This window comes from Colius striatus, chromosome 3 (genome assembly GCF_028858725.1).
Source record: "Colius striatus isolate bColStr4 chromosome 3, bColStr4.1.hap1, whole genome shotgun sequence".
Classification (NCBI taxonomy): domain Eukaryota; kingdom Metazoa; phylum Chordata; class Aves; order Coliiformes; family Coliidae; genus Colius; species Colius striatus.
Genome location: NC_084761.1, coordinates 2,109,187 through 2,136,376, shown reverse-complemented (window position 1 = coordinate 2,136,376; position 27,190 = coordinate 2,109,187). Strand labels below are relative to the sequence as shown.

Sequence of the window (27,190 nt, the reverse complement as noted above, 5' to 3'; positions counted from 1 at the left end):
GGGCTGCCCTGGCTGGGAGACACCGCTGAGAGCTCAAATGAGCCCCTTCTCCCTGCGCATCCAAGCAGACGGAACCCGCCCGCAGAAGGCATCTGCTCGCCGGGATGCCATCGGGACAACTCCCCGGCGCCGTGACGGAAAGAGCCGGCTTTCCCCTTCCACTTGCCACGCCGCACCGGGCACAGCCACCAGCCGCTGCCCACGGGGGCCACCCAGCCCCGGCCCCTCTGCTCCGAGCTCCGCCACCCTCCCTGCGCTGCGCCCCGACCTCCCCGTGTCAGCCACGCGTGCCGCCAGCCCCCTGCTCGCACAGCCCCCGGCTCTGCCCCATCTCCGGCGCCTCCGAGCACGCAGCGACTTTCCTTCGAAACTCTTTTTGTCTGTTCTGAGCCACAAACATCCTCGCAACGGCAGAAAACCCTCACCGGAGGGCAGAGGTGACAGCGGCATCTTCGCACGGCGCGCAGGGGCCGGCGGGCTGCCCGGCATCCCCCGTGCGGCCGCGGGCTCGGCGGGGCAGGGCAGCGGGAACACGCTCCGAGCTCCGCTCTCCGAGCTCCTCCGAGGCCGCTGCCGGGCAGGCGGGTGCGACGGAGCGTCCCGGGGAGCGCGGCTGCCCCGCCGAAGGGAGCGCGGCTGGCGGCGGGGCTGCCCTCGGAGCGGGGAGGGTGTCAGGAGGGGGCTCCGGGCGGTGCGGAGCCTCTGCCCCTCCCCAGCCCGGGTCATAGGGCTCCCTGCTCCAGGGGGACGGGCTCCTGGCGCTGCCGCTTGCGCTGCCTCTCGCGCTTGGCTCGCCAGCACACGTAGGCGGCCACCAGCAGCCCCAGCCCGAAGATCAGGGTGGCCACCGAGACCACCTTAGCGATGTCCATCTGCGGGCCATTGATGGTGAAGGTGATGCACGTCGCCGCCACGCCGATGACCACGGACACGATGCCGAAGGGGAAGATGCAGCGGTACCAGGATTTCTCGGTCCCGCCCGTGGCCAGGGCCAGCTTGTTGAGCGTCGCCGTGGAGTCGGCGGCGGTGGCCAGCGGCAGCCCCGGTTTTCCTCCCTGCAGGCAAGTGAGTGAGTTGGACTTGCAGCCCATCATGTTGGCGAGGAAAGGCCTCGGAGGGGTGAAGCCCCGTCCCGGGGAGGTCGGGTCCTACATGGTCGCTGCGGCCGGCGCTCGGGCTGCAGCAGCCGGGAACCGCTCCCGCCGCTCCCGCCGCTCCGGCTGCTCTCGCTCCCGGCTCCCGCTGCTCTCGCTCCCGGCTCCCGCTGCTCTCGCTCCCGGCTCCGGCTGCTCTCGCTCCCGGCTCCGGCTCCCGGCGCTTTTGCTGGCAGAGACGGGAGCGAGGATTGGCGGCGGCAGCGCTGAGCTCACGCCGATGGGAGGGTCGGAGCGGCGGCTGCGCTCCCCCCTTAACCGTTTCGGGCTCCGAGGCCGCTACCGCCGGCTCCGCCGCGATCGCCCTCGGGACGTGGTTTTGCAGTTGGCAACTGCTTCGGCCATCCCGGCCCCCGGCTCGGGCAGCGCAGGGCAAGGGAAGGGGTCCCGCAGCCCCTCAGCCTCCCCCCGGGGCCACGCGAATGCCCGTGGGGCAGCCAAAGCCCGCGGGGACCCCGTCCCCTCCCTCTCTCCCTCCCTCTGTCCCTCCCTCTCAGTTGCTCTTTCTCGCCGTGTCCCCTCCCGCCAGCTCTGTCCCCGGGCACAGGGCTCGGGGGACCCTCCTGGGAGCCCACGGCCCGGGGGTGTGGGTTGAGATAGATGGGTCGAGGCTGAGGCTCGACACCCTGGGGGGTGACCAGGCAGGGGAAAGGAAGGAAAGGGGCTAGAGCTGAGGTGAAGGAGGATTTGGGACCCCAGGCGATGGCTGTCAGGGTGGGCAGCAGGCTGAGAGCAGCCACGGGCAGCTGGCCCTGGGCACTGCCAGGCTGGGGCAACCAGCACTGAGTATGGCAGGGCTACAACACAGCCTGCTGCTTCCTCTCCCTGCAGCACCCAAAGCTTCACAGTCAAGATTTGTTGCTTCTAAACAGCAACATAAAGGACAAGTAGGGGATGGGGGGGCTCTGCAGCCCACTCTGGTGCAGAATCACACTGGCAGCTGCAGCAGGGCCCACTGATACCAATGCCTAGGCAGGGAGAAGAAGGGATGGAGACACATCCTAGCGAGGGTGGAGCACAGAAGCCTCTTACCCAGGAGGTAAGGAGTCTCAGATTAGCAGAGAGCACAGAAGCCTCTTACCCAGGAGGTAAGGAGTCTCAGATCAGCAGGGACTTCTTTTTTGTGGGCACAAGCTTTTTGTGCCACCTCACCCACGAGGGGATCAGAGACGCTCAGAGGACAGAGCTGGCCTCAGCACTTCCCATCTCTGCTCTTCTCTCTGCATTTTTTTCCCCTCTTAATTAGTTTTCCTGAAGGAGAGAGGGAAGGAATGAGCTATTGCAGCAAATGTAAGAGACCTGGAGCCTTTCCCAGGTCAGAGCTTCCCCCCAAGCTGATGAGGCCCAGCTGCATTTCTGCATCAACTAAGAGGAAGCCAAAAATACAGGAGAATATCCACACTGGAGAGAGAAAGGAGCTGCACAGGGAGCAGCAAGCTCTGAGGGAAGGTGAGAAAACAGAAGAGCAGAGGAACTGACAGGATTGGTTTGGGAAAAGGGGGGGTTTGGGCATTAGCTGGGACACACAACACATTATACTTTTGCCTACACCATCCCCAGGAGACCATTCCACCCCAGGCATGGAAGAATAAAGCTGGTTTGAGTCAGCCTTTGTCCCTCTCCAGGCTTGGTCTGGAAAGCTGCTTGAGACCTGACCATGTGAAAAGGGAGGTAGCTGTGTGTGCAAGAGCCTTGGGATCTCTGCCTGACTCTGGTTTCTTAAATAACACACAGTGAGAGTGAGAGTGGAGGCTGATAGGGTATCAGATGAACTCCCAGGTTTCAGGGAGGCTTTGTGCTCTTGCAGTATTGCCTGAGGCCAGCTGCAGGACAGCAGGGGCCTGAGCCCAGAGGCTGTGGCTACACAAATAAACAGCACTGGGAAAATAACTAGAGAGAAATGAGATGTGCAGCACACTGTGCCCTGCAACCTGGAAAGCTTTGCTGTTTGTTCTCCTGCTTGGGAAGAGCAGCACAACTCCCCTTGAACAGCAAGAGCCAAACCCTCCCTTCTTAAGGCTGCTAATTCCCCTTAAAAGCTCCATCCTCAGTTTCCTGAAGCTTTGTTCAACTTGAAACTGTTCAGGCTTAAATCTCCTGTGCTGAGTGTTTACTCCAAGCTGAACCCTTGAAGACAATTTCAGCTGAAATCGTTCAGCTGCTGCTGAGAGCAAGGTCTGCAAGAAAATACTCTGGTGACAAGCCTGGTGCTGGGCCGCTTTCCAAAGTGCTGCTCAAGGAACCAGCGATGTGATGACACCCTGAAGGGCAGCTCCAGCTTCCTGAGAGGATGCTGCTGCCCACTCAGCCTGCCCTAGCTGGCCTTTACCTGTGACAGCATTCCCACCCCTCCAGCCTCACCCTGTTGGAAGGACACTTGGTCATCAAATCATGTCAACATTAGTGCACTGGCAGCCAGGCAAGTTCTTTTAAGTGCTGAAGACTGGCCTTGAAAAAGCAGGAGGTGACAAAACCAAGCTCCAACTGGTTAGAAAACCCAAGACTTCTGTGATGTCTCAAGTTCTGCTCTGTGGTGAGTGTGAGTGTTTGGCTTGGCAACACTGATGTGATCCCACTGTGGCAACTGCACTGGAACAGAGCACTGCACATACTACCCTGCTAAAGAGCTGCCTAAAATGCTACAGGAGTAAAACACACACATGTACACATCCACATGCATGTATGTAGCATCCCAGCATGGAGGGGTTGGAAGGGCCCTGCAGAGCTGCCCCAGCCCCAGCCCCTGCTCCAGCAGCTTCCCCTGGCTCAGGGGCACAGGAACGTGTCCAGCTGGGGTTGGAAACCTCCTGAGAAGGAGCCTCCACACCCTCCCTGGGCAGCCTGAGCCAGGGCTCCCTCACCTCAGCACCAAAGGAGCTTCTCCTCCTGTGCCAGGGGAACTGTTTGTGTCCCAGCTGATGTCCATCAGCCCTTGTCCTGTCCCTGGGCACCACAGAACAAAGTGTCTCCCATCCTGCTGACACCCACCCTTTAGGTACTTGTCAGTGCTGCTGAGGTGCCCCTGAGCTCAGGCTTCTCTTCTCCAGGCTGAACAGCCCCAGGGCTGCAGCCTTTCCTCCTCACACACATGTTCCATCCCCTCAGCACCTTGGTGTCCCTGCACTGGCCTCTCTGCAGCAGTTCCCTGTCTCTCCTGAGCTGGGGAGCCCAGAACTGGCCACAGGACTCCAGCTGAGGCCTCAGCAGGGCAGAGCAGAGGCAGCAGAACCTCCCTCCTCCTGCTGCCCACATTCTTCTTCACACATCCCTGATGCCATCAGCCTTCTCTGCCCCTGTGCTGCACATGGTTAGTTTGCTGCCCATCAGAACACACATGCATATGTCAAACTCCTCCATGTATACACTGAGATGTAGCTCACTGGGGAGTGTTTGTTTGCCCCTGGCTTGAAAGGAAAAGCAAAAAGCCTTAGAAGCATCAGGAGAGCCTGGCACAGGGCTCAGGCTGGGCTGAGGTCACCTCCAGGAAACTTCTGAGGTTGCCATGTGGAAAGCAGCAGGGTGAACCTCCCCTTCTCCATTCAAAGAGGCCCAATTCATAAGAGAGGGTGAGGCTTCAGGTTGGGCTGCATGCTATGAGCCCACTGGGTCTTCCTTGTGTGGGGCTCAAGGGCTCCTCTGCTCCTTCCCTTCACGCTCCTTCTGCTGCAACCAACGTTAAGGGTGTAATTTTCGCAGCAGAAATAGAGACTCGCGTGCGTCCTCCTCCCTCTTCCCAGCAGAGGAGAGAAAAGCACAGCTGGGACTGGATGAGTCACGTTGCAGGAGCTGAGATGGATGTCACCCCCTTCCACACACACCCCCACACCCCACTGGGCTGGTGCTGACCCAGGTGGGTGAGGGATGGGGCAGTGGGAGCTGTCCCTGCAGAGGGGATGCTGCCCAGAGCACGGCTGCTGTGCCGTTGGGGTGAGGGGAGAGAGGCTGGAGCCTGGTCTCAGGGCTGGAAACACAATCGTAGAACCCCAACATGGTGGGGCTGGAAGGGTCCTCCAGAACTGCTCCAGCCCCAGGCCCTGCTAGAGCAGCTTCCCCTGGCTCAGGGGGCACAGGAACGTGTCCAGCTGGGGTTGGAAACCTCCTGAGAAGGAGCCTCCACACCCTCCCTGGGCAGCCTGGGCCAGGGCTCCCTCACCTCAGCACCAAACCAGCTTCTCCTTGTGTGTAAAGAAGTTTTTCCTTGTGTAAATATCTGTTCAAGAGGAAACAGAGCACAGAGGGTTAATGGCTTTGGTGGGCAACAGAAAGCTTGTGTTTTGAGCAAGAAATCTGGATTCTTAGGAGGGAAAAGAAGAGTTGAAGTGGGAAAGGATGAGGAAGCCAGGATCCCTCTGAAGCAGATTAATTCACTCTACTTTTGAAGTAAGAAAGCCCAGACTGAAATATGATGCTGATCACCACCAGAGAAGCCCAGGAGGAGCACTCAGTGCCCAGTGCTGGGGCAGGATGAAAGAGTTCCATGGTGGGAGTCTGTAATTACACGTGTGACCAGAGACACATTGACCTTTCACTGTCAGAGCACCAAAATGCTAAAACAAAGGACACAAGGCCAGGATACAGAGGCACCCACACCCTGCTTGCTCTGCTTCAAGCTTCCCCAGGCATAGCCTATCACCTCCACACAGGCCAGCTGCTCAGGGCAGGTCAATACCACTGCACAGAGGGAAGGGTTTGCAGATGAAGGAATTATGCTGTGGAGTGTTTTTCAGACACTGGAAGGTAATGGGCCTAGAAACAAGAACAGAAAACATCGTGTCTCTAGGGCAAATTGCACCTTTGGCAAAGATAAGGTCTGTTGGACCATTCACATACACCCCTGCAGAGGTCAAAGGCATGATCCTCACATGTGCCTGCCTCATTCCTCATGGTTGGCAGCCCCAGGGTCTGAGCTGTAGTGACCCAGCAGCCCTGAGGCTCACAAGAAGCTTGCTCTGAACAACTGACCCTCACCCATTTAAAAGCAAAGTACCAACACACCACAGGCACTGACTTACCCACCAAAGGAACCATAAAGACCCCACCAAAGCGTCCTCCAGCAGTCTGTAAGAACTAAGACATCCCCACAAAGCTGGTTTGGTTTTGTTCCCCCCTCCCCCCCAATGGCTCTGAATAATTCTGCCTTTATTTGACTGCTTATGGTACTGTTGGTGGAAGAGCCACACAATTAGATTAGGAAAAGGGCAAGAAATACTGAGTAACTCTATTGCACTACTGTCCCCTCCTCACAAACAGACTTTGCTGTGAAGAGCTGCAGTGAAAGGAGAGCAATGAATACAGCACCAACCATCACACAGCCCATTGCCACAGGTGGCCCCAGCTGCAGCCCAGGACTGAGGCTTTTCCCAAGCTCTCAGCTGCAGCCCTGAGACTTTTAACAGAGCCATTAAATATGGTCATTGCATGTGTGACTGACAGAAGCTGCCTAAATATAGAGGGGCAGCTCTGAAGGGCCAAAAGAGAGAGAGAGAGGAAGTACATGGGAGAGGAAAGGGTACAAAACTGGGGAAGGGGCTGGAGCACAAGGGTGCTGGGGAGGGGCTGAGGGAATGGGGGTGTTGAGGCTGGAGGAGGCTGAGGGCAGCCAGCAGCACTCTCTGACACTCCCTGACAGGAGGCTGCAGGGAGCTGGGGGTTGGGCTCTGCTCCCCAGGCAGCAATGACAGGACAAGAGGCAATGGGCTGCAGCTGCCCCAGGGGAGGCTGAGGCTGGAGCTGAGGCAGAACTGTTTCCCTGAGAGGGGTGTCAGCCCCTGTGCCAGGCTGCCCAGGGAGCTGGGGGAGTGCCCAGCCCTGGAGGGATCCCAAAGGTGTGGAGCTGAGGTGCTGAGGGCTGTGGGTCAGTGCTGGGCTGGGCAGGGTGAGGGGAGAGCTGGGACTTCAGCAGCTCCAAATGCTTTAACAACCCAAATGATTCAGTGCTCCTCATGAAGCCTCTCACAGTCCATTTGAAGTTGCTGTGTGCCACGCAGCCCTGGAAAAACAGGCAGCAAAATAAATCAGGAGGCATGATCTTGGGATTCTAGTGACCTAAAAAGTATTTTCCAGGTCTATGATTCAGCAAAAGAAAAGAAGAAACAAGCCCAAAGCAGAGAGCAGAGGAATAAAGTGGCAACAGCCCTCAGGAAGTGTGGGTCTGAAAATAGCAGCCAAGTGTCACCTTGATCCTCCCCAACAAAGGCTTCTGCAACAGTGACAAGTTGCTAGGTGACACTGCCCTGCTATTTTGGGTGGCTGCAGCGTGTGGTGAGCCCCAGCAGAGCATCACCCTGTGCCAAGTGCTCAGCACCAGCTCCCGGCTGCCAGAGCTGCTTCCGAAACGGCAGCACCTGCTGGAACGAGAGACTCGTGTGTCTGACAAGGAGGACGTGGGGGTTTTATCCTGTGGATTCAAATATAGACAGGAGCAGATGGAGAAGAGTTCTTCTCTCATCCTCCTGGTGGTAGGTAGGTTCTTGCCTGGTGCTGTGCAACTTTGCACCTTCTGCTGCTCCTCTCCTTGTCACCCGTCAGCTGATTAAATCACGTTGAGAGCACAGCAGATACTGAACACAAACAGGGCTGAGAGCCAGGCATGATGGAGAAATGGGCATAAAAGCCCTGCTAACTTGGAGAAAAGCTGATGCCCAGCCCCTTTGTTGATGCTGTCTGCCCCTGAGGAAGATGCTGTGGACACTCACACATGGGCAGCCTTGGCAGGTGCAGAGCCAGGCACCAGCAGAGCTCAGGAGGACACGAGTTTCACACCTCACAGCTCAGCAGTGCACACAGGACATCAGAATCAACTATTTCACTGGAATCAGTGCTTTTAAAAGACCACCCCAAAACCACAACCAATGCACATTTGAGACTGATGCCCACTTGCACTGTCAGAGGCAAACCTCTGAGTTCCTGTCTACGTGGAGACAGTGGCACTCAGAGCAGGGAGGGAGCTGCAGCACAGATCATTCACATCATGAATGGTCTGTGCCTGCAGACAGCTCCATTAAACCCAAAGGATTTGCTTTCACAAGGGTAACACACAGTGCTCAGAGCTTTGTCATCCTCAAGGGGAAGATTCCAAAGCAGCACAGTGCTGGCTCCTGACAAACACCACTTCAAAAGCAGGTAGGTGAGATTAAGGACAGTAACACTCAGCCTTCCAGGAGGGAGGGTGTAGAGGCTCCTTCTCTGGAGGGCTTCAAAATCCACCTGGATGTGTTGCCGTGTGACCTGATCTAAGTGAACCTCCTTTGGCAGGGGGGTTGGACTGGAGCATCTCTAAAGGTCCCTTCCAACCCCCACCATTCTATTTAGATTCATATGCTCAAGCTTGTCCAGGCTTAGAATGTGCTACACCTGATTCATGCCCGGAGGCAGTCATTAGGATTCTGTCCCACTGCACACCCAGCACACACACTGCAGACTATTTATGGATCCATTCATTTTTTTGAAGGTAGCTTTTGTGTTTGGAGTGTGGGGTTTCTTTTTCATTATCACTCCTGTGCTCCCTCTCTCCTTCTCTGTCTTCATGTGTCTGCTTGGTACCAAATAGCCCACTGCTGCTGAAGGCAGGGAGAGCTGCAGATGCCCCTGGCCTGCCATGATGGACCTGAGCTGCCCCAACACTTTGAGAAGCAAGATTTACTGCTACTATGGCCTCAGAGTCTTCATCTCAAAAGAAAGAAGTGGTGTATATTCTCTCACATGTAGAACCCAAACCAGGACAGATGCTCAGATGTGCCAGCTGCATCAGTCACAGTGCAACAGCTTTCTTAGTGGGAAAGGGATGAGGAGGTGCCACAGAGGTGCAGCACAACCTAATTTACAGCACAGCTTCATTGAGGGGGGGAAGGATAAAGCAAACTTGCTTTGAAGTCTCACTGACTCAAATGTGTGTATTGAGTCTCCCTTGTTTTCTTCTTCTTAAATTGGAGATAAAATGAGACTAGGAAATTGTTTCCCACTATCATTTGCAAGGAAACAAAGCCTAATGGGCCAGGGGCTGGCAAAGAGGGGAGTTGGTGTTCTCAGAAACCAGGAGGGAATGTTTCAGACAGGCTTTTCCACATGGCCAGTCTCCTTCACTTACTCAGAGCTTGCTTCTACTTGCTTTCCCCCCCCACTCTTTTCCCCCAAACTCCAGATCCACTGATTATCCTTCTTGCTCTGTCCAAAAAACATCCCTGTGTGCCTAAAGAGCACACTGCTGTAATTCACCACCTTCTGAAATTACAGTCCAAAACTTGCCTTCAGTTCCTTTTGCCCCCACAGCCTCCACACAGCTTCCCACCCTCCTCTTTCTAACTAGGCTAAGATCAACTGACAAGCAATAGATTTTTCTCATTACAATGCTAACTCCCTCCTCCCTTCACAAGCTCTCCACAAGATGATAGATCTTTTCTTCTGGGGGGGTTGGTTTTGATGTTAACAAAACAGAGTGTTGACTGTGCATGGTGGAAAATAGAGACTGGAATGTCTGTTTAATGACTTGTTTTCATGGTGGACTGAATCATGATGAGAGTTCTTGTTTCCTGAGGTGGTTGGTTGTGGAAGTGAAGGACTAGGAGGCTTCTGATGAAGCCAGTGCACCATTCAAACCCCAGCTGGATGAGCTCCTGTGTGACCTACTCTAGGTGCTCCGGCTCTTTTTCTAGATGATCTTCCAAGGTCTCTTCCAGTCCTTGAGATTCTGTGATTCTGTTTCAAAACAACTCAGCCAAAACAAAGACGAGTCCTTGCTCCAGAGGGCATAGGTGTGGCAAAACCAAGCTTGTGAGCAAGTGGAGTAATATGTGTCTCCATTTGACAGGTACCAAGTGAAGATTCCCCTGCTGTCAGATCCATCAGCTGCTACAACCTCTCAGTGACCCCACCTGGTGAAAGGACTGGAAATGCACAGCCCTGACCTGGCTGCCTGCCTGCAAAAAATAGCCACGTTGGCTCCTTCTCCTGGCTTTCAGAAGGCTATTAAAGCATTTCCAACACATTCCTTAGAGCACACTGAGGCTTAGACACCCTGGGATGGGCTGGAGGAGCGCTATGCACCCTGTGCCACCCACATTCAGCACCCACCTGTAGCCCAACAACGTTGCTGGCAGGTTTGTCAGAAGCAGGCAAGATGTCACAGCAGTGCTTCAGCTGGGAACCCTGAGCTCCCACTGAGTTCTGTAACTCAGGGAGAGACTGATTGGCAAGGATGTGTGTGGAATTCATATAGCTCCACCCCTTCCACCACAAACATAAGCTTTCTGTCCCAGTCTTACAGCAGCATTGCTCTTGCTAGAAGCTCTCCACTGGCACAAGTGTGTGCTGCTGATTCAGGTGTTAATGCTTCAGACTTGACTACATGTAGTGCTTTAATTAAGTAAGCTGCCCTCTGGAGCTCTACAGAAAGTTCATTTGGAGAATAACACCAAGAGCAAATCTGTCCCCTGCAGAAAGGGCTGGGTTTCCCCTCCCCCAGCTCAACACTTCCCACCTTAAACTGCTTGTTGAGAAAATTCCCTTATACCTCATACAGCTCATCTAGTTTTGCCTCTCCAAACCCTAACCTGTGCTCCTGGCTCAGGCAGTTCCCTCCTGCCCTTGCCCCAGGGATGGAACCCCATGGCCCCTGCTTTATCTGCAATCATTTCAGCAGGCCACAGGTTTCTGAGGGTGAGGGAGCACTGGCAGGGGCTGCCCAGATGGACTGTGGAGGCTCCTTCTCTGGAGACATTCCAACCCAGCTGGATGAGTCCCTGTGTGCCCTGCTCTAGGTGCTGCTGCTCTGGCAGGGGGGTTGCACTGGCTGAGCTTCCAAGGTCCCTTCCAGCCCTTAAAAATCTGTGATTCTGTTGTGCTCCAGCACTGCTCACATGCTGTTAGACCCCCCATAAAGGTTGGGTGAGGCAGCACATTCCCTCCTGCACCAATCTTGGTGGGATTTACCTTCCTCCTTACTAAGACAGTGACTGTTTCTCTTCTTGATAGAGAATATCCCTAAAGCCAGGCTGTTGATAGTCTCTACATCCTGTATGTCCCAAGGAGTGAAAGGTAGCGATCACCTGGTGGCAAATCTGTAACCCCTTTGAAGGTTACAATACTATGAGCATCCAGAACTACCCAAAGATGACTAGAAGAGGGTCTAGTGTGCACTAACAGCACCACTGCCTCTGTCTCTTTCCACTGGTTAAATGTATTTGCAAAGATAAAACCAGTAAGGGGAGAAGTTGTTGGGAAGGAAAGGAAGAAGCAGGTGGAAAAGACAAACCCTACCAGTTGGAAATGCTTAAAGTCACAGATTCTGGAAAGAATAAAACCTGTCTCCTCTCTGGGATCAATCTTCACATCCTTCAGGAGTGAATAAAGAACAAAAACCCTTTTAAGACTTGACTACAAAGAAGGAATAAGAGCTGCTAGTCTTCCCCCCTGACCCTCGCTGTGCTCTGTCTCTCAGCTCAGGGCTACACAAAACATTGATATCATCTATCACTTTCCAAAAATACTGCTCATCTCCCTGTATCTTTGTAACACTATCCTCTGGCATCACCACTGCTACCTTTTGCCTTGCTTTCTCTCCTCAATTGGATGTACCAGCACCGTTTGTTTCTATAACAATGGCACCTTTTGTAATAAAAAGAAGACCCTCCCTCCCCCCCCATCGGTGTGTTACGTCGCTGCCAAATCTTTCTCTCTGCTCTAGCACAAGACTCCTTTGAGCAAAGTGACTCATTCCAATGATTTAAAGCCTTACACACTTAATTTATGAAAATTATCAAATCCCTCTCCCATGGTGTAGGAAGAGGATTAAAACCACCCTGCACCCAGAGGCACAAAACAACCCAGTCATCACGCTGGGAGCTGTGCTCCCCTCCTGTGCCTCTCCCACAGCGTCAGCTCTCAACAACCCCCACAAAGCCATGGGGTTTTGATTTTTTTGTGAGCTAAGTCTCTTTTCCACAGACCTTTCACACTTATGCAGTCCTTGCTGTGGCAGTGAAGTGGCTGCCAATTTACACTGGGCTGCTCTGTGACTCAACGCGGTGCTTCCACCGCAGTTATGGATAGTGGCACCATCATTAACACCACCAAATGTCACCTCTAAAATCCAAACATGCAGGTGTTGATGCCCGTGGACCCAGGTTACTTCAGAAGGCAGTGGCAGCCTTTAACCCACCACCTTGCAACCCTCCAGTTGCTGTTGACCACAGTGTGGTTTCCTCTGTAGGCCGTGCAAAGGGAACTGGTGTGAGCCTCCTCTGCACGCTGCAGTGGGTGAGAAGGGAACAGAGCCCTGCTCTGGTTGCAGACTCCATGGGGAAATCAAGTGTCATGTACAAAAGGACTGAATGCAACTGGAATTTAAAACATCAAGTGAAAAGAAGGGATGCTGCTTTTCATTTATCACAGGAATGATTTTTAGTGCATCCCTAGAGCCAGGGAGGCCCAGGCGTTCAGAAGAGACACACAGCTAACTCTGGCCTTGAGGAAGACAAGCACAGAAGTCAAAAATGATGACCACTGCCAGGACTGCTAAGAGCTAAATCCCTTCAAGCAAACACCCCTAGTCCAATTTAAGGGATAGGGTGTGAGTTGAACTGTAAGTAGTACACTGAGGCTCTTCTCTAAGTAGACTTCAAAGTGCTCACAGGCAGAGGTGGTACTGCACGTGGCTCTCAAGCTTTGCTTTCATTGTCAGGCAGAATTGTCACAGGATCTGGGGATTACAAGCAAAAGCCTAAGGTGCAGGAGGAAATGAAGCTGGAATTCTCCTGTAGTTAGAAGTTCAGGATTGCCACACAACCTGTTTCCCATGGCCAGCCAGGATAGTCACAGAATCACTGTGGTTGGCAAAGCCAAAGAGCTGCTGCAGTCCCAGCCCTCCCCTCACCCTGCCCAGCCCAGCACTGACCCCTCAGCACCTCTGCTGCAGGGCTTTGGGATCCCTCCAGGGCTGGGCACTGCCCCAGCTCCCTGGACAGCCTGGCACAGGGGCTGACACCCCTCTCAGGGAAACAGTTCAGCCTCAGCTCCAGCCTCAGCCTCCCCTGGGGCAGCTGCAGCCCATTGCCTCTTGTCCTGTCATTGCTGCCTGGGGAGCAGAGCCCGACACCCAGCTCCCTGCAGCCTCCTGGCAGGGAGTGTCAGAGAGTGCTGCTGCCTGCCCTCAGCCTCCTCTTCTCCAGGCTCAACACTCCCATTCCCTCAGCCCCTCCCCAGCACCCTTGTGCTCCAGCCCCTTCCCCAGCTCAGTGCCTGGCTCTGGCCCTGCTGCAGCCCCTCAGTGTCTTCCTGGAAATCAGGGGCCTAAAACTGAACACAGTATTGAGATGTGGCTTCACCAGCACCGAGTCTAAGGGGACAATCCCTGCCCTGCTGCCACCCCAGTGCTGCCAGAAGCCAGGATGCAGTGCATCAGCCCCGGGAAGGCAGCTCCAGAGCAGCTCCTGGGCCATGAGCAGCACCGCTGAGGGTCGAGTGCCACCTGCCGGGCTGCTCTGCTGCCTCCTGCTGCATCCCCCACATCACATCATATCACATCCCTCCATCACAGAAGAGCCTGGCAAGTTGCAAGGCTGCCTGAAGAGGCCCTGAACTGAGCAGTGATGTGACTGACAGGCTGAGAAGCGGAGGCTGCTCCTGCTGCATTGAGACTCAGGCACCAGCCCAGCTCAGAGCAGGCACCCACTAACCAGAGTAGCTCCCCAAGAGGCACCACTGCCATCTGAGCCACTGCAAGTGAAGACATCAAGACCACCATTAGTGAATGTGAGACAGTGATCACTGTAATGCTGGTTATATGCCAATGGGTGAACAGAGTAACAGGGAAGCAGCAGTGCAGGTTCTCTGGATGTCCTCATGCTGGAAGGCTGTGCCCTACCATACTGTGACTATCAGTATAAGTCAGTTTTTATTACCTGCTACACTGCCTGCATATAGGAGCTTGGTGTCCTGACTGAGGCAGCTGAGGATCTAGAGCTAGTCAGAGACACAGAGCTTGGAAGAAAAGCCAAAACCAACATCTGTGAAGCTCTGAAGGGGATTCACAACACCTCAGAGTTAACAGGTCATATGTGGGATGTAAAGGGAAAAAGAAGGTAAAATCAAACCCCTGGAGTTTAGTTGGACAAACAGGTAGAGTAAGAAAAAATGAATAGGAAAGATTTATTGCTTAAACCTGCCTCAGGTATGTGAATGGCTAACAGGAGGCTGCCAGCAGGTCAGTCTGGCAGCTCATCTCTCACCAGCACAGGGAATCGTTTGCCTCCTTCACAGAGCTGCGTGTAAAGGGCCCGATACAGAGCTGCAGGGGCCTCTGGGCACAGCCTGGCCCCCAGCACAGGCAGGACTTCTGCCATCATCACCTGTGCAGGAGGAAAAGGAGACATGTCACCAGAGCCAGTGTGCACTTCTAGGACTCCATCAAGTGAAGTGGCTGCATGACAAGTGACATCTAACCAGAGCACTGTGAGCAGTAACACTCATTGACAGCCAGATCGTTTCTTTGGATGTGTTTAACAAAGGCAGAGTTGCTCATCCTCTGCTCATGGAGCACATCAACAGCCACTCAGTGTTCCCAAAGCAGAGAGGTAATTGGTGGTGGTGCTCCTCTGCTGCAGAGATGGCCCAGTACAGGGATGGGATCAGCATCCTGTGAGAAGCTGAAGCTGGTGTTGACGCAGGAGCTCTGCAGCCACACCAACAGCAAAGTCAGCCCTTCACTCAGGGCTGTTCCTGTCACCTCCCTGTTGGGCCACATTAATCCAAGACAGGCAAGTGGCCAACTCCAGCCCAAACTGGACAAATCTGCATGTGTCCCCAGCAGCACAGGCTACAAGGGATACTGAAGCTGTCCAACGTTTCCCAACCTAGCACTTCATTTATTAAGGCTTGCTTGTGGTCTCAGCCCATGCTGTCAAACAACCTACAGGCCTGTTGCAGCACCAGTAACAGCTCAGAGCTCTGTGTTCATGACTGACTGACAACAAGCACAGGGCAACTTCCAATTAAAGGATATAAGTTAGCCCCACTCTTGAATTAACTGTCAGGAAGACAATTTGCCTGGCATTTTGTGGTTTTCAGCTGGCATCAGGTAGTGAAGTGTGATCAATCTGCACATGAGAAATCCACACAGCCAGCTGCACACACTGCCTTCCCAGGAGGACATTGGACAATGAAATGCATGTGCCAGTCAAATCATTCTTCAGTGGTGGAAACAAAGGAAAACCCAAACAGAACAGAGCACAAGGCATCTGCAGAGGGTTCCCCTTCCTGTTCTCCAGCAATCTCTGCAGAGGGACATGGAAACAGGACACAATTGCTAATCTCTGGGAAAAGAGCTGCAGACATGAAAGCTACCCAAGGGGAAAGTTGGCATGTGAAAGAGCACTATGCTGCTCCTTCCTAAAAGAGAGACTCAACTCTTTTCCAACCACTTGGTCTGCTCCTGACACAAAAAAACAGGGGAAAGAAGCCTTCACTATCAACAACAAGCTAAGAGCTACCAAGACTTTCTACAGTTCTTGGCATTTCTCCATGGAAAAAACAGGGGACAGGCTTGGCCCAGAGATATGCACATCCTTTCCCAGGCTATTTATCTTGTAAAAAGTCACTCCATTCACTTCACATGCCCCAAGACTTCCATCCATCTTGCACACTCTGCACAGAGCTGCTTTAGATGCTCAGAGCTCAGCCAGCACAAAGCACCTATTTAAGATGCATGTGCAGAGGCAACTGAGTCAGTTGGCAAAGCATCAGACAGCAGACTTGGGTCACTACCTCATTTTGGCCAGATAAAAGTCATAACCCCTAGTTTAAGGTTATAGTGCTGAAGTGTCATTTGAAGACAGGCAGCAATCTACCTTCAGCCAGAGTGTGGTAAGTTGTGAACAACTTATCCCTGACTTACAAAAAAACAATGGCTTTTCCAAAGCCTTTACCAGATGTTTTGGTCAATGGCAGAGGAGATGTGATTCCACAGACCTTCTCTGCTGTTTGCTGCTGTTAGTTGAGAAGAAAAAGCGATGTCTGTGCAGCAAGCACTCTGCTCAGGCTGGTGGAGACACTCCCTCCTAACCATGCTCTTACAGGCAGTCTCAGAATGGTAAAAAAATAAGACTAGCAGCATGGTGGTTGGAGACTTACAAAGAAAGGAATGGATAGTAGAGCAGTTCACTAGCTGGAGGGCACACAGGACAAAATGACAGAGTGGGTGCTCTAATGAGACTGTAAAGAGCTACCAGAAGGGGTCTTCAGGCATTATCAACATCTTCCACTGCCAAACTCTGAAATAATAGCTAAAAAGCCCCCCCAGTTTTATCAGGAGAGGGTGTGGTTTAAAGGCCTCTGATCTGCCTGTAACAAAAAAGTCCATTCATCTACAATGGTGGGACTTGGACATGAGGCACAAACATAGCAAGGTCACTGGGATAGCTTTCTATGCTGCTGCTGCTTCCCCATAAAGATCCCATAGACCAGTTGTTGCCCCACACTTACCCTTTTCTTTGCCTGCTCCAGGAGCACTAACACTTTTAAAGACTCACCTTTTGTAAGGCAATTTCTTGGTGCAGCATTAACACTTGCAGCTTTAAGGCAAACAGGTCTCTCAGCTCCTGGAGACTGGAGTAACAAAGGAGAGGCACAGCCAGCATGTCTGCACTGTCACATATCTGTCCCCTGGGAGGAACACAGGCTGGAAAGCAGCTTCTTACATCCCCAGCACAGTCTGGGTGCTGCTTCATCTGGGACTCCACAGCTGCCAGGGAGGGGAGAATTGGCAGGAGACAGAAAGATGTATGTTAAATTTGTACTTGCAGACTGTGATCTACTTACTGTTCCTAGAAATGAATAACTAATGACATTGTGTTAGTCATGGCACAATCAGGACATCTTAAGCTATGATATGCAGTCTCCTCCCCATCTCCCAACAGCTCCCTCACCAGCCCTCCTGAATTGCAGCAGTTAAAAATCCCAAGCCTCTCCTGAATACAGATGGGGAACAAACAGATACCACAGCTTTGTTTGTCACCAGAGAATGTTACATGCTACATTAACTTTAAGGACAACCAGGAGAACAGTTGTGTTGGTCCACAGCATTCTGCACACAGATTGCAAACTACTGCTCAATCCCAAATGGTCACTTTCATCCCAGAGTACAAAACCAGGGGCTTGCTCACCTGCTCGCAGGAGCTGCAGCTTCTGAAGGCACTGGGAAACTGTGGTTTGCAACCCCTCCAAGGTTAGAAGGCTTTCATATTCTCCTTGCAGAGTAGGATGGTCTAGAAGAGAAGAAGAGCCAGCAAGCATGAGCACACTAAAACCTTCCCCCAGTCACCAGTTTCTAGAGTGGCTTTGAGTTCACAGCTCTCATTTTAGGTGAGATGCTCCTGTCCCTCATGTCCCACAAGACATATGGAACTAGAGCCCACTGAAGTCATCCTTATATCACCTTCTGCCTCCTCCAACCTCTATTTCTCCTTACCTGCAGGCTCAGCTTCCACATACTGGCTCAGAAGGGAAGAGGCATCCTGGAGGCCCTTTAATTCCTCCTCTATCTCTGCAGGACTGAAGGCTGGCATCGGTGAACAGAACTCAGACAGCAGCAGCTTAAGGAAAGTTCCACACCACCAGCTCTGTGCACCACCCTGAGCCCTGGGCATCACCCTGGGCATCACCCTGAGCCAGGCTGGTTGAAGTCAGAGGGCAAGCAGCCTGTGAAGCAGCACTGCAGAGGGTAGGTGAGGACAGCACAGCTGTTTATGGTATGTTTGCCTTGTGGCCTTGTTTGTCTGGATCAAAAGTTTTATGACTGCTCAAGAGCTGCACTATGGAAAAAACCAAAAACAGCCCCAAAACACTTCCTAGAGGCCCAACTTGAACTGTTATTGGAGGCATAAATCTCTCCAGATGGGGAGTGACTGCACCACGTGCTCAGGGAAAGGGCCTTTGAGCTCAGAAAGGATACAGTTGTCTGGATCCTCTCCATAAAACGATTCCTTGCAGCTGCTGCATCTGCACTTGTTTGGCAGAGACGACATCTCTCCCAGGCCCTGAGAACACAAAAGGGGCAGGAGGTGGAGGAGCTGTGCTCCACTGCACCAGGCAGTGTTCACACTGAGCTGTGACACACCACTATGACCTGTCAGGTACCACAGACAAAAGCATCTTCCTCACCTCTCCCTTTTACAGGTTATTTCCCAGCCATTCCCCCCCTCAGTTTTTGACAGCTGGTATCAGACCAACAAGGACATGCTTCAAAAAGCATCAGACACTGCAAACTACCCACTTTCTCTCCATTTGTTCTGAAGGGAAGGATTTAAAGCCATCTCAAGACAGATAACACACCTTTAGAATCTCTGTAAGCAGAAGGTGAACTTGCCTCACATCACTAATTCTGTTGTATCACTACCTACACTGTTATTCCACAGGAAACAACCAACCTTCCCTTCCTTTCATTTGCATTTCTATAGCAAATGTGTACAAAAGGAAGAGCAGACAGAATCCATTCTCAGCCTAGCTTTTAACACATGGATTCCTTCATATGGCAAACTTCCTCCACACTCTCCTTTAATCCTTTCCTTTTTGGACAAAGGATTATGTTTGGCAAGAAGCATGACAGCACTGCATCAATATCAGGGACAGAAAGCAGAGGTTTAAGGACAACATTAGCTTTTAAGCTGGCCAGGACCTTGTATCAGAGCCCAGTTTTTAGAACAAAGTGTTACACAACAGTGCTACCACAGAGGTGCATTTCACTTGGAAGTCAACATGCCCACTGATGCGCCATCCCCACCATATCCTTTACCTAAAAGGCTGCTCTAAAGAGTCCCTGCATCTCAGCCAGGCTCCCCAAACCTGCTGCAAGAAGCGAGAAGGAAGCTTTAAATAGTTATGCAGTACATAAACTGACTGTGGATTGTCTCCTCTCCATCCAAGTGGATCTTGTAAATCATGATAGAAAATGCAATTTAAAGAAACCCATTAAATTAAGAGAATGAAGTCTTTACAACTTGCTGAAGGGCAACTAAAAGTGGTGTCTGGTAAGTGACAGTTCCCAAGAGGAGGGGGAAATTCTTCAGGGTAGCACAGGGAGCTATAGCTAGATCTAAAATAGGTTTTGAGCTTAATATCTGGATAAGCCACATAAGAAATCTGCTGAATTACAGCAAGATTTCTCAAAGGAAATGGTGGGAAACCCTTCCAGAGGGCTGGAGGATGGACTAGAGCACTAAGTTCACCAGCAGCCCAACCACCTGCACCATTGGTGCAGCAACATTGCAACTGGCTCTATTTAAGTGTTCATCAGCAGGAGTCAGTATGAAATGCACACAGTCACAGTGCTTCCAAGGCCAGAGAGGTGTCCCAGCAGAGCAGTTCAGGTCAGGTCAGGTCAGCAGCTGACTGGGAAACTCTTTGATTGCACAGGGTATACAGGTGTTCACCCTACAGGGTTTCCTGCCTTCAACTAGTATCCAGTGTCAGCAAAGACTCCTGCAGCACTGTTAAATCCACAGTTACAGCCTGCCAGTACCTCTACAACTTGGGGATTAACTGGCATTAGCACTCTGAAAGCAAAAGTAACATCAGTGGCTAGAATAACATGTATCCTCAGAAAGAGCTTTGCAGAGACAGCTCTATGAGACCACTCTTCTGCTCACTGTGGGGGCCAGGGCTACCCAAACATGCCAGGTCTCCCCCATCTGACCCCTCCTCAGAGCCTGTAAGCAAGGGGCAGCTCTGGACTGCACTGGTCAGGCTGAGCTTACCTGGAGTTCCTGGAATAGGCTTTCCTGTAGGGAAGAGGTAGCTCCAGCTGGCACCTGCAAAATGAGAGAAGCATCAACCCTGACTGCTGGAGAGCAGCTGGAGCCTTGCCTTCAAACACATAAAGTGACATTTTTGTCTTAATGTAAAATTAATTTAGCTCTCATTGAATCCTACCCCGGAGATTGAATTCCCACCCCTGCCTTCAGCTTGCCCTCGAGCAAGGAGGATCATCTGCTCATCCATTTCCATAAGCACCACTAAGCTGACGTGGGAGAGCTCCTGCATCCCACCACCAGGCATCAGAGGTTCATCCAAGGTGAGAAGCTGAGCGCAAAGCCCTGACAAAGCAGGGTACAGGTAACAACATGTTCAGGGAAGCTGATCAATACAGATGGGAGCATGAGCAGATCTCCCTGACTCTGTTGCCATACCTGAACATGACAAGGCAGCTTTGCTGAGCACCACGTTAGACTCAAATGAGAAAGGGGCATTGCAAAGCTTCCACTGGAAATACACACCTGAACCCTGAAGTAGAACAATCCCTAACTTGTTATTGCAAAAACCTGTGGGTTAACAGTTACAGCTGGAGTCACATGCAGACTCTGAACACAAGACCACACCTGGGATTTTAAGTGAATAAACATTTGACTCCAGATTCCTGTTCCCCCAGCAACTGTCACTCAGAGTCCTGTGTCCATTCCAGCACCACGTGAACGTTGTTCATTTCCTCCCTGCACAAACACAGGAGTTGGGTTGTGGCACCTGAGACCAATTTCTCATTTTTTTTCCCCAGGACAGGCACATATCAAATCTGAACATCATTGTTTCTTTCAAGCAAAGGGTAGGGAGAAAGTATCACAGGATCTTAAGGGTTGGAAGGGAGCTGCAGAGCTCACCCAGTGCAACCCCCCTGCCAGAGCAGCAGCACCTAGAGCAGGGCACACAGGGACTCATCCACTCACCCTTGATGGATCTAGAACCATGAATGAGCTGACCCCTCAGGCTCCTCTTCTCCAAGCTGCAGAGCCCCAGCTCCCTCAGCCTTTCATCACAAGGCAGATGGCTCCACTCCATCAGCTCTGTGGCCCTGCACTGAACTCTCTCCAGCAGCTCCCTGTCCTTCTGCAGCTGAGGGGCCCAGAACTGGACACAAGATCCCAGATGTGGTCTCACCAGGGCAGAGTAGAGGGGGAGGAGAAGCTCTCTGACTACTGCCCACAGCCCTTCTAACCCACCCCAGGATGCCATTGGCCTTCTTGGCCATGAGGGCACATTGCTGGCTCATGCTCATCCTGTTGCCCACCAGCACCCCTTTCCTCTGTACTACTCTCTAACAGTTCATTCCCCAACCTCTGCAAGACTCTACACTTGTCCTTGTTGAATTCCATTATAGCAGTTGTTTAAACAAGACAGACTCAAAGACAATCTTTTAAGTAGCATTTTGCCACTTTACCACAGAGAATCTCAGTAACAACCACTTCATAACTCTTCCTACACTAAACACTTGAAACAACTGCAGTCTAGTCAACACTGTTTTGTGCAGTTACACAGGCAGTATCTTACAGGTTAAAAGGATTAAAGCCAGATACCATTTCTTCAAACAGCACTGGGCATTTGCTTTTGTGAGAGAGAAAGAGACAGAGAGAATATTCATGCATTATGTATTCTCATACTATCAATGTTTAAAATCAATAAGCTATAATAGAAAGTGCACTCTGAGGAAAACTAAGGCTCAAGAAGGCTCTACAGAGACAGCTTTCCAAAACAGTCACAGAGAGCTATAATATATCAAAAGTCTTAATGAAAAGACTTTCAAAGTCTCATCCATTCAAGAGCAAACCCTTAAAAATGGAAATGCTTACTCAATCACAAGAAAGGCTTCTAAACTCTAGAGGATCCTTCCCCTTGAGAAGGATCTGAGGAAGAGTGAAACAAGCTGAGTTCCACAGAATAGCAGCAGCCCAGGCTTTGAAGATGTGCTAGTTGTTACCAAGCAGAAGTAGACAAAGATGCCCATCTCCAGGCAGTTACCTCTTTTCCTGCTGGGTGACTGTCTGAAGTGAGATGCTCCTTCCCAATGCACCTTCAGCTGTAGGGGCTTCTTTTTTGCTTGACTCTTCCAGGAAACCACCACTTCTCTTCCCTGCATCAAATAACTCCTTGCCAGCAGCTGCAGAGTTTTTCCCCCCATTTGAACTCCCTGTGCAAAAGCTTTGCTGCTGATTCAAGGCAGATTTGGACAAGTCAGGTGTCTTTTGGGGTTCAGCTGTATCACAGACCTCTCTGTCACTGACTGTTGTCCTATGACTCCTTCCTTGTTTGCCAGCCACCTCTTTTGAGGAGCTCTTCCCAGTTGTCCTGGGACCTTGAGAAACACATCTGGCTGGGGCTTTCCTTTGCAACTTTTTCACGTCTGGGTCAGTCCTATAAGGGGCTCTTAGCTGGTAAGAAGTCTTCTTCAAAGAGGCAGGCTTTTTGCTTACAGCTCTCACCTTTGTGCTCTCAGGAACATCCTTAACAGGAACAGGCACTCCCTGTTCTTCAGTATTCTTGGGAGCTGGTCTCTCACTTGCAGATTTCTCTTCTGTAGCTCCCTGAACCTCTAATGATGTTTTCAAGATGCTTTTCCTGACTTTCAATGCCTTCTCTAAGGCCTTGTTCAACAGTTCCAGCTCCTCCAGCTCCTTGGGTGAAGGCCTGTTCTCTGCAAGAGGCGAAGACACATCAGAAAGTCCAAATCTGGATCTTCCACATTTGTCCCTACACTAACTTGCTCTTCCAGGTGACATGGAAAGAAACTGAACCCACTGAATGGTGCAGCAGGTATTTCAGCCATGCTCCCACAGCAACCACATAGAGGATGCAGGCAGTCTTGCCAGGAGCCTTAAGACCCAGGATGGATGAGAGTCACCAGAGCAGACTGTTTTCCCAAGTCAATCTCCTCTTCCTTGACAGGTGACAACAATCACCTCTCAGTCAGGCCCACCAACTCTTTATTGCCAGCCTTGCTTAGGACAGCATGATGCCAAGTTACCACCAAGGAGAAAAATGGGAGGAAAAAGGTAGAGGGGTGCCTTAAGTCACTGCAGAGCTGTAGAAGGACTTCTAAGACTACAACTCCAATCAGGTTCAGGGCCTGTCTGACACGAGGAGATGCTGGGCTGAGGGAAGTGCTCACCGTGTCCATTGCTGGAACCAGTTTGAGGCTGCGGCTGCTCCTCTTCCTCACTGTCCCTGAGGGAGGGAAGAAAAACAACACCAAAGGCCAGTGTTGCTGAGCACTGACAGGTTTAGCTTCCCTCATGGCTCTGACACAGCTGTAGGGACATAAGCACCCACCCTGCTGGCACCAGAGAACTGCTGGCCAAAGCCCACCAGCCTCTACAGCCTCCCTGCCGGCCCAAGGTCAGGGCAAGGCCACCCAGAGGAGCCCATGGGGTGGGGGGTCATAGAATCCCAGAACAGAGGGGATTGGAAGGGCCCTGCAGAGCTGCTGCAGCCCCAGCCCCTGCTCCAGCAGCTTCCCCTGGCTCAGGGGGCACAGGAACGTGTCCAGCTGGGGTTGGAAACCTCCTGAGAAGGAGCCTCCACACCCTCCCTGGGCAGCCTGGGCCAGGGCTCCCTCACCTCAGCACCAAAGGACTTGCTCCTCCTGTGCCAGGGGAACTGTTTGTGATCCAGCCTGTGCACATTACCCCTTGTCCTGGCACTGGGCACTACAGAACAAAGAGTCCCCCATCCTGCTGACACCTGCCATTTAGAGACTTGTGAGTATTGCTGAGGTTCCCTCCCTCAGCCTTCTCCCAACTGAACAACCCAGGTCCCATGGCCTGGCACCCCAGATGCCATTGGCTTCTTGCCCACGAGGGCACGGTGCTGGCTCATGGTTGGTTTGTTCTCCCCCAGCACTGCCAGGTCCCTCTCCTGGAGCTGCTCTCCAGCAGCTCACCCCCAGCCTGTCCTGGGGCATGGGGTTGTTCCTCCCCAGCTGCAGGACTCTGCCCTTGCTGACCCTCAGGATCTTCCCCTGCCCCACTCTCAGCCTGCCCAGCTCTCCCTGAAGGGCAGCGAATCAGCTACTGCAGCCGGCGTGCTGCCCCCAGCGAACCTGCTGACGATACCCTCGCTGAGGGCCCGGCCGGGCCCGGCGCGGGGCCGCACTCAGTCCCTCACCAGTGCCGCAGGAGGGCCCGGCTCCGCGCCGTCCGCCGCTCCAGCTCCCGCCGCCGCTCCGCTCCTTCGCCCAGCGCCGCCGCCAGCGCCGCCGCCGCCCTGCAAAGGCCCAGCGCCGTCAGCGGAGCGGCCTCACCGCCTCAGCCGCCCGCCCGCCCGCCCGCTCTGCCTCACCGCCGGCCGCATCCCTCAGGCAGCATGAACCGCTCCGCTCCGGTCCTGCCCGCTACAAAAAGCGGCTCTGCGCGCTCGCCGCGACGAGACCCGTTAAACCCCGCGCTGGCGCCCGCGCTCCTTATTGCCCTGCCAGGACCTGCGCGGCGGGGCGTGTCCCTGAGGGCTCTGAGGGGAAAGGCGGGAGCGCGGCCCCGGCTGCCCGTGGCTGCCCTCGCTCCCCACATCCCGCCGGGCTCCGGCGGCTGTGTGCCCGCACAGGGACCGGCAGCCGAGCACCAGAGATCCCCGGGCTACGCTTGACCCGGGAAAGCCGTTTATTTCCTCGGAGGGGTTCAGCGATTCCCCCCCCCACCGGTGTTTCTGTGGGCGAGGCACCGCGCTCGGGGCGGGGCCTGGAGAGCTGCTGGTGCGCGCCCTCTGCTGAGGGGCTTTGTCAGCGCTTGAAAAGCTTCGTTTATCTTTTTAAAAGGCTTATATTTAGTTTATTTTACTTTATTTTTCTTTACTTTATGATATTTGACTCCTCTCTGGCCGCTGAGGTGGAGCCACCTGAGAACACACACCGCTGGGCCCTGCTCATCGCTTGTGGGAGCTGGAGCCCTCCAGGACCTGCTGTACACGGAGCTGGAGATGAAAGTTCGACCATCAGAGGCTTGTGCTCCAGCCTACTCCTTATGTCTGCTTCATCCTTCTCGGTTTGAGACTCCCCAGCACAGGGAAAGCGGAAGGACTGACAGCGCAGCAAAGGCAACACCGCTGCAAACTGCTTCTGCGGCCTTTGGTTTGTGTCAGCATAGAGGCAAATTGGTGGGGGGGGGGGGGATCGGTTTTATTTTAGATGGAAAGAGAGATCTTCCTTGTTGAGCCGATGTGGAAGCTGCCCGGTTGACAACTGTCGCTTGCTGAATGCTGCGGGGGTCCTGTCAGGAATGCGGAGCAGCACACGGTGGGGTGCAGTTCTCCAGAAGTGCCAGCAGCTGGCACTCGGCGGTGCCTTTTCCAGGCAGGTGAGGAGCAGGAGTCGCCCTTGCACAGCAGAATAAAGAATAACAACAAATAAAGTAGGAAAGAAACGTTTCTTTGCCATTGAAGGCCGAATCTGGAGGTTGAGATGTTTGGAATTTCTCTGTGCCAAGTGACCACAGGCTTCTAAAGAGAAAAAGGTGATAGTTCCTGGTGATTCATGGAGACAGGATTTTTAAACCCCCTTCTAAAATGTTACAAATGTATAAATAACATCATGGAATCTATCCCACAGCGCATTGTGAGTTTCCATCACAACAGTTTGCACATTTGGCATGTTCTCTTTACAGATTGAGCCTGAAAATGAGCCTGGTCCCTTCCTGCTGTGCATCTTGCAAGGAAGTGTGTGTTCACTATCAAAACATCATTAACAATTGGGCTTTTGAGGGACAAGCCAAGACAGAGTCTGGCCTACTCTCCCGTGCCTCAGTGGGCTCAGCAGGGCTAAGAGGAATATCAAACACTCAGCAAATACTTTAATCAGCAAAGTCAACAGCTGTGATGGTGTGAGCCCCCTGGGGAGTGCAGCAGTGGGACAAGGAGAGCTCATTTTTCAGACAACTGCTTCTCCAAGTCAACTGCCTTTTCCTTCTGCAACGTTCCCAGTGGATTTGCTCGTTGGACAAATAGAGGCTTGACTCATAATATCCGAGTTGGCTGTAATTTACACTTTGGACTAAACAAGTGTTCCCTAAAATGGTTTTGGCTCAATAGATTGCTTCATTTCGACTCCAACTGCATGAAGCTTCTTGTGTTTCCCCCCCTTTTGGCAGAATTATTGCCGTGGTTTTCTCCTGATAAGATTTACAAGTCGGTCTCAGCTCAGTGTCCGAGAGAGGTGCAGCCTGCTGCTGCCGCAGGATGCCTGCACGGGGAGGTTTGCTGCCGGGTGGGAATGGCTTCGGAGCTGCAGTTTTCCTTTCACTCAGCAGAGGGCTGAGTGCTGCTGTAGCTGCCAGCACCTCCCGGGGCTCTGGGAGAGCAGCCTGGGCTATGAGATGGTTCTCGATCTCCTTAGGCACCTGAATGCTGTTGGCATTTAATCAATTAAAAACCACTAAAAAGAGGACCAGACGGCTCTAGTCCAGGAAAACCACCTAAGGCCTGAAGCTTGCTGGAGCCACACTACTGGCACCACTAGCTTTTCCATCAAATCTATGTGGTTTACAAGTGCTAAACCCCCTAAAACCCAAGAAACTCTTCATATTTGAGAGGAACCAGGCACATGACCTGACCCAAACCTCTGGCTTTGTGCAGGCAGCAAGGCTCCTATGAATGGCCAAGAAAGCTTTAATGGCTGCCCTTTGTCAATAATGTGCACCTTACTGAGAAGGAGGACAGATGCCAGTTGCATGTTGCCTCTGAATCGAGGACAAAGTTAGGCAAGTGCTTCTGCCACCACAAAATTGGGAGGGAGAGTATGCCAAGAGGTGGAGAGGGCAGGGCTGTAACTACCCTTTCCAGCTGCAGTGTGTGCTCCACGGGTGAAATTGTGGAGCAAAATCGTGGTGCAAGAGTTGGAGTGAGGTGTTAATTAGCAGGTGGATACCAGAAACTTACTGACAGAGTAAAACCACCCCACTGCTGCTGTGTGGGACATGCAGCATGCCTACAATTCAAGTAACAACCTATTTGCTGTAAGAGCTCCCTGCCTGCAGTGGACACCCCACTCCCACTCCACAATGGGTTCCTGCTGCCTCACCTTCTGGTGAGTCTTGCAGCAGGGCAGCTGTGGGGTAAACCAGTTCATACCTTCTCTTGTGGGTTGTTGGCTTTCTGGTGAATCATCTGGCAAACCCAGATGAAGAAAAAATCCAAGGTGTTTCTGTCTGACTTATTTCACTACCAGCAGCTTGTGCTAGAAGGGATAAATGCAGCAAAGAGCCATATTCTGTGCATGTAGCAATGAGCCCTGACTC

At 52.6% G+C, this 27,190-nt stretch overlaps 2 protein-coding genes across 2 annotated transcripts; both read right to left on the bottom strand.

The window, feature by feature from the left end:
- Positions 1-287: 287 nt before the first annotated feature.
- LOC133625090 (uncharacterized) lies at positions 288-1,499 on the bottom strand. The gene is made up of 3 exons (XM_061991934.1): positions 1,438-1,499; positions 1,153-1,360; positions 288-1,055 (listed from the first exon to the last, which is right to left on the bottom strand). The coding sequence occupies exons 1-3, from the start codon at positions 1,497-1,499 to the stop codon at positions 723-725; spliced, it is 603 nt and encodes a 200-aa protein (XP_061847918.1). The 3' UTR covers positions 288-722.
- A 12,769-nt stretch (positions 1,500-14,268) lies between these two features.
- TEDC2 (tubulin epsilon and delta complex 2) lies at positions 14,269-24,472 on the bottom strand. Its single transcript, XM_061991933.1, has 10 exons — positions 24,246-24,472; positions 24,072-24,170; positions 23,077-23,132; positions 21,930-22,602; positions 19,898-19,951; positions 18,097-18,181; positions 17,614-17,722; positions 17,309-17,410; positions 16,676-16,887; positions 14,269-14,497 (listed from the first exon to the last, which is right to left on the bottom strand). The coding sequence occupies exons 1-10, from the start codon at positions 24,470-24,472 to the stop codon at positions 14,354-14,356; spliced, it is 1,761 nt and encodes a 586-aa protein (XP_061847917.1). The 3' UTR covers positions 14,269-14,353.
- Between the last annotated feature and the right edge of the window lie 2,718 nt (positions 24,473-27,190).

What these genes read in the sequence shown, in the direction of transcription:
- TEDC2 (XM_061991933.1), bottom strand. Translation starts at nt 24,472, where the DNA reads ATGTGGGGAGCGAGGGCAGCCACGGGCAGCCGGGGCCGCGCTCCCGCC. An exon ending in GCCTATTCCAGGAACTCCAG is followed by an intron (nt 18,182 to 19,897) that starts GTAAGCTCAGCC and finishes TTGTGTTCTCAG; the next exon opens with GGCCTGGGAGAGATGTCGTC. An exon ending in GCTGCAGCTCCTGCGAGCAG is followed by an intron (nt 16,888 to 17,308) that starts GTGAGCAAGCCC and finishes CCTCCCTGGCAG; the next exon opens with CTGTGGAGTCCCAGATGAAG.
- LOC133625090 (XM_061991934.1), bottom strand. Translation starts at nt 1,499, where the DNA reads ATGGCCGAAGCAGTTGCCAACTGCAAAACCACGTCCCGAGGGCGATCG. An exon ending in CGATCGCGGCGGAGCCGGCG is followed by an intron (nt 1,361 to 1,437) that starts GTAGCGGCCTCG and finishes GCGTGAGCTCAG; the next exon opens with CGCTGCCGCCGCCAATCCTC. An exon ending in GCGCCGGCCGCAGCGACCAT is followed by an intron (nt 1,056 to 1,152) that starts GTAGGACCCGAC and finishes ACTTGCCTGCAG; the next exon opens with GGAGGAAAACCGGGGCTGCC.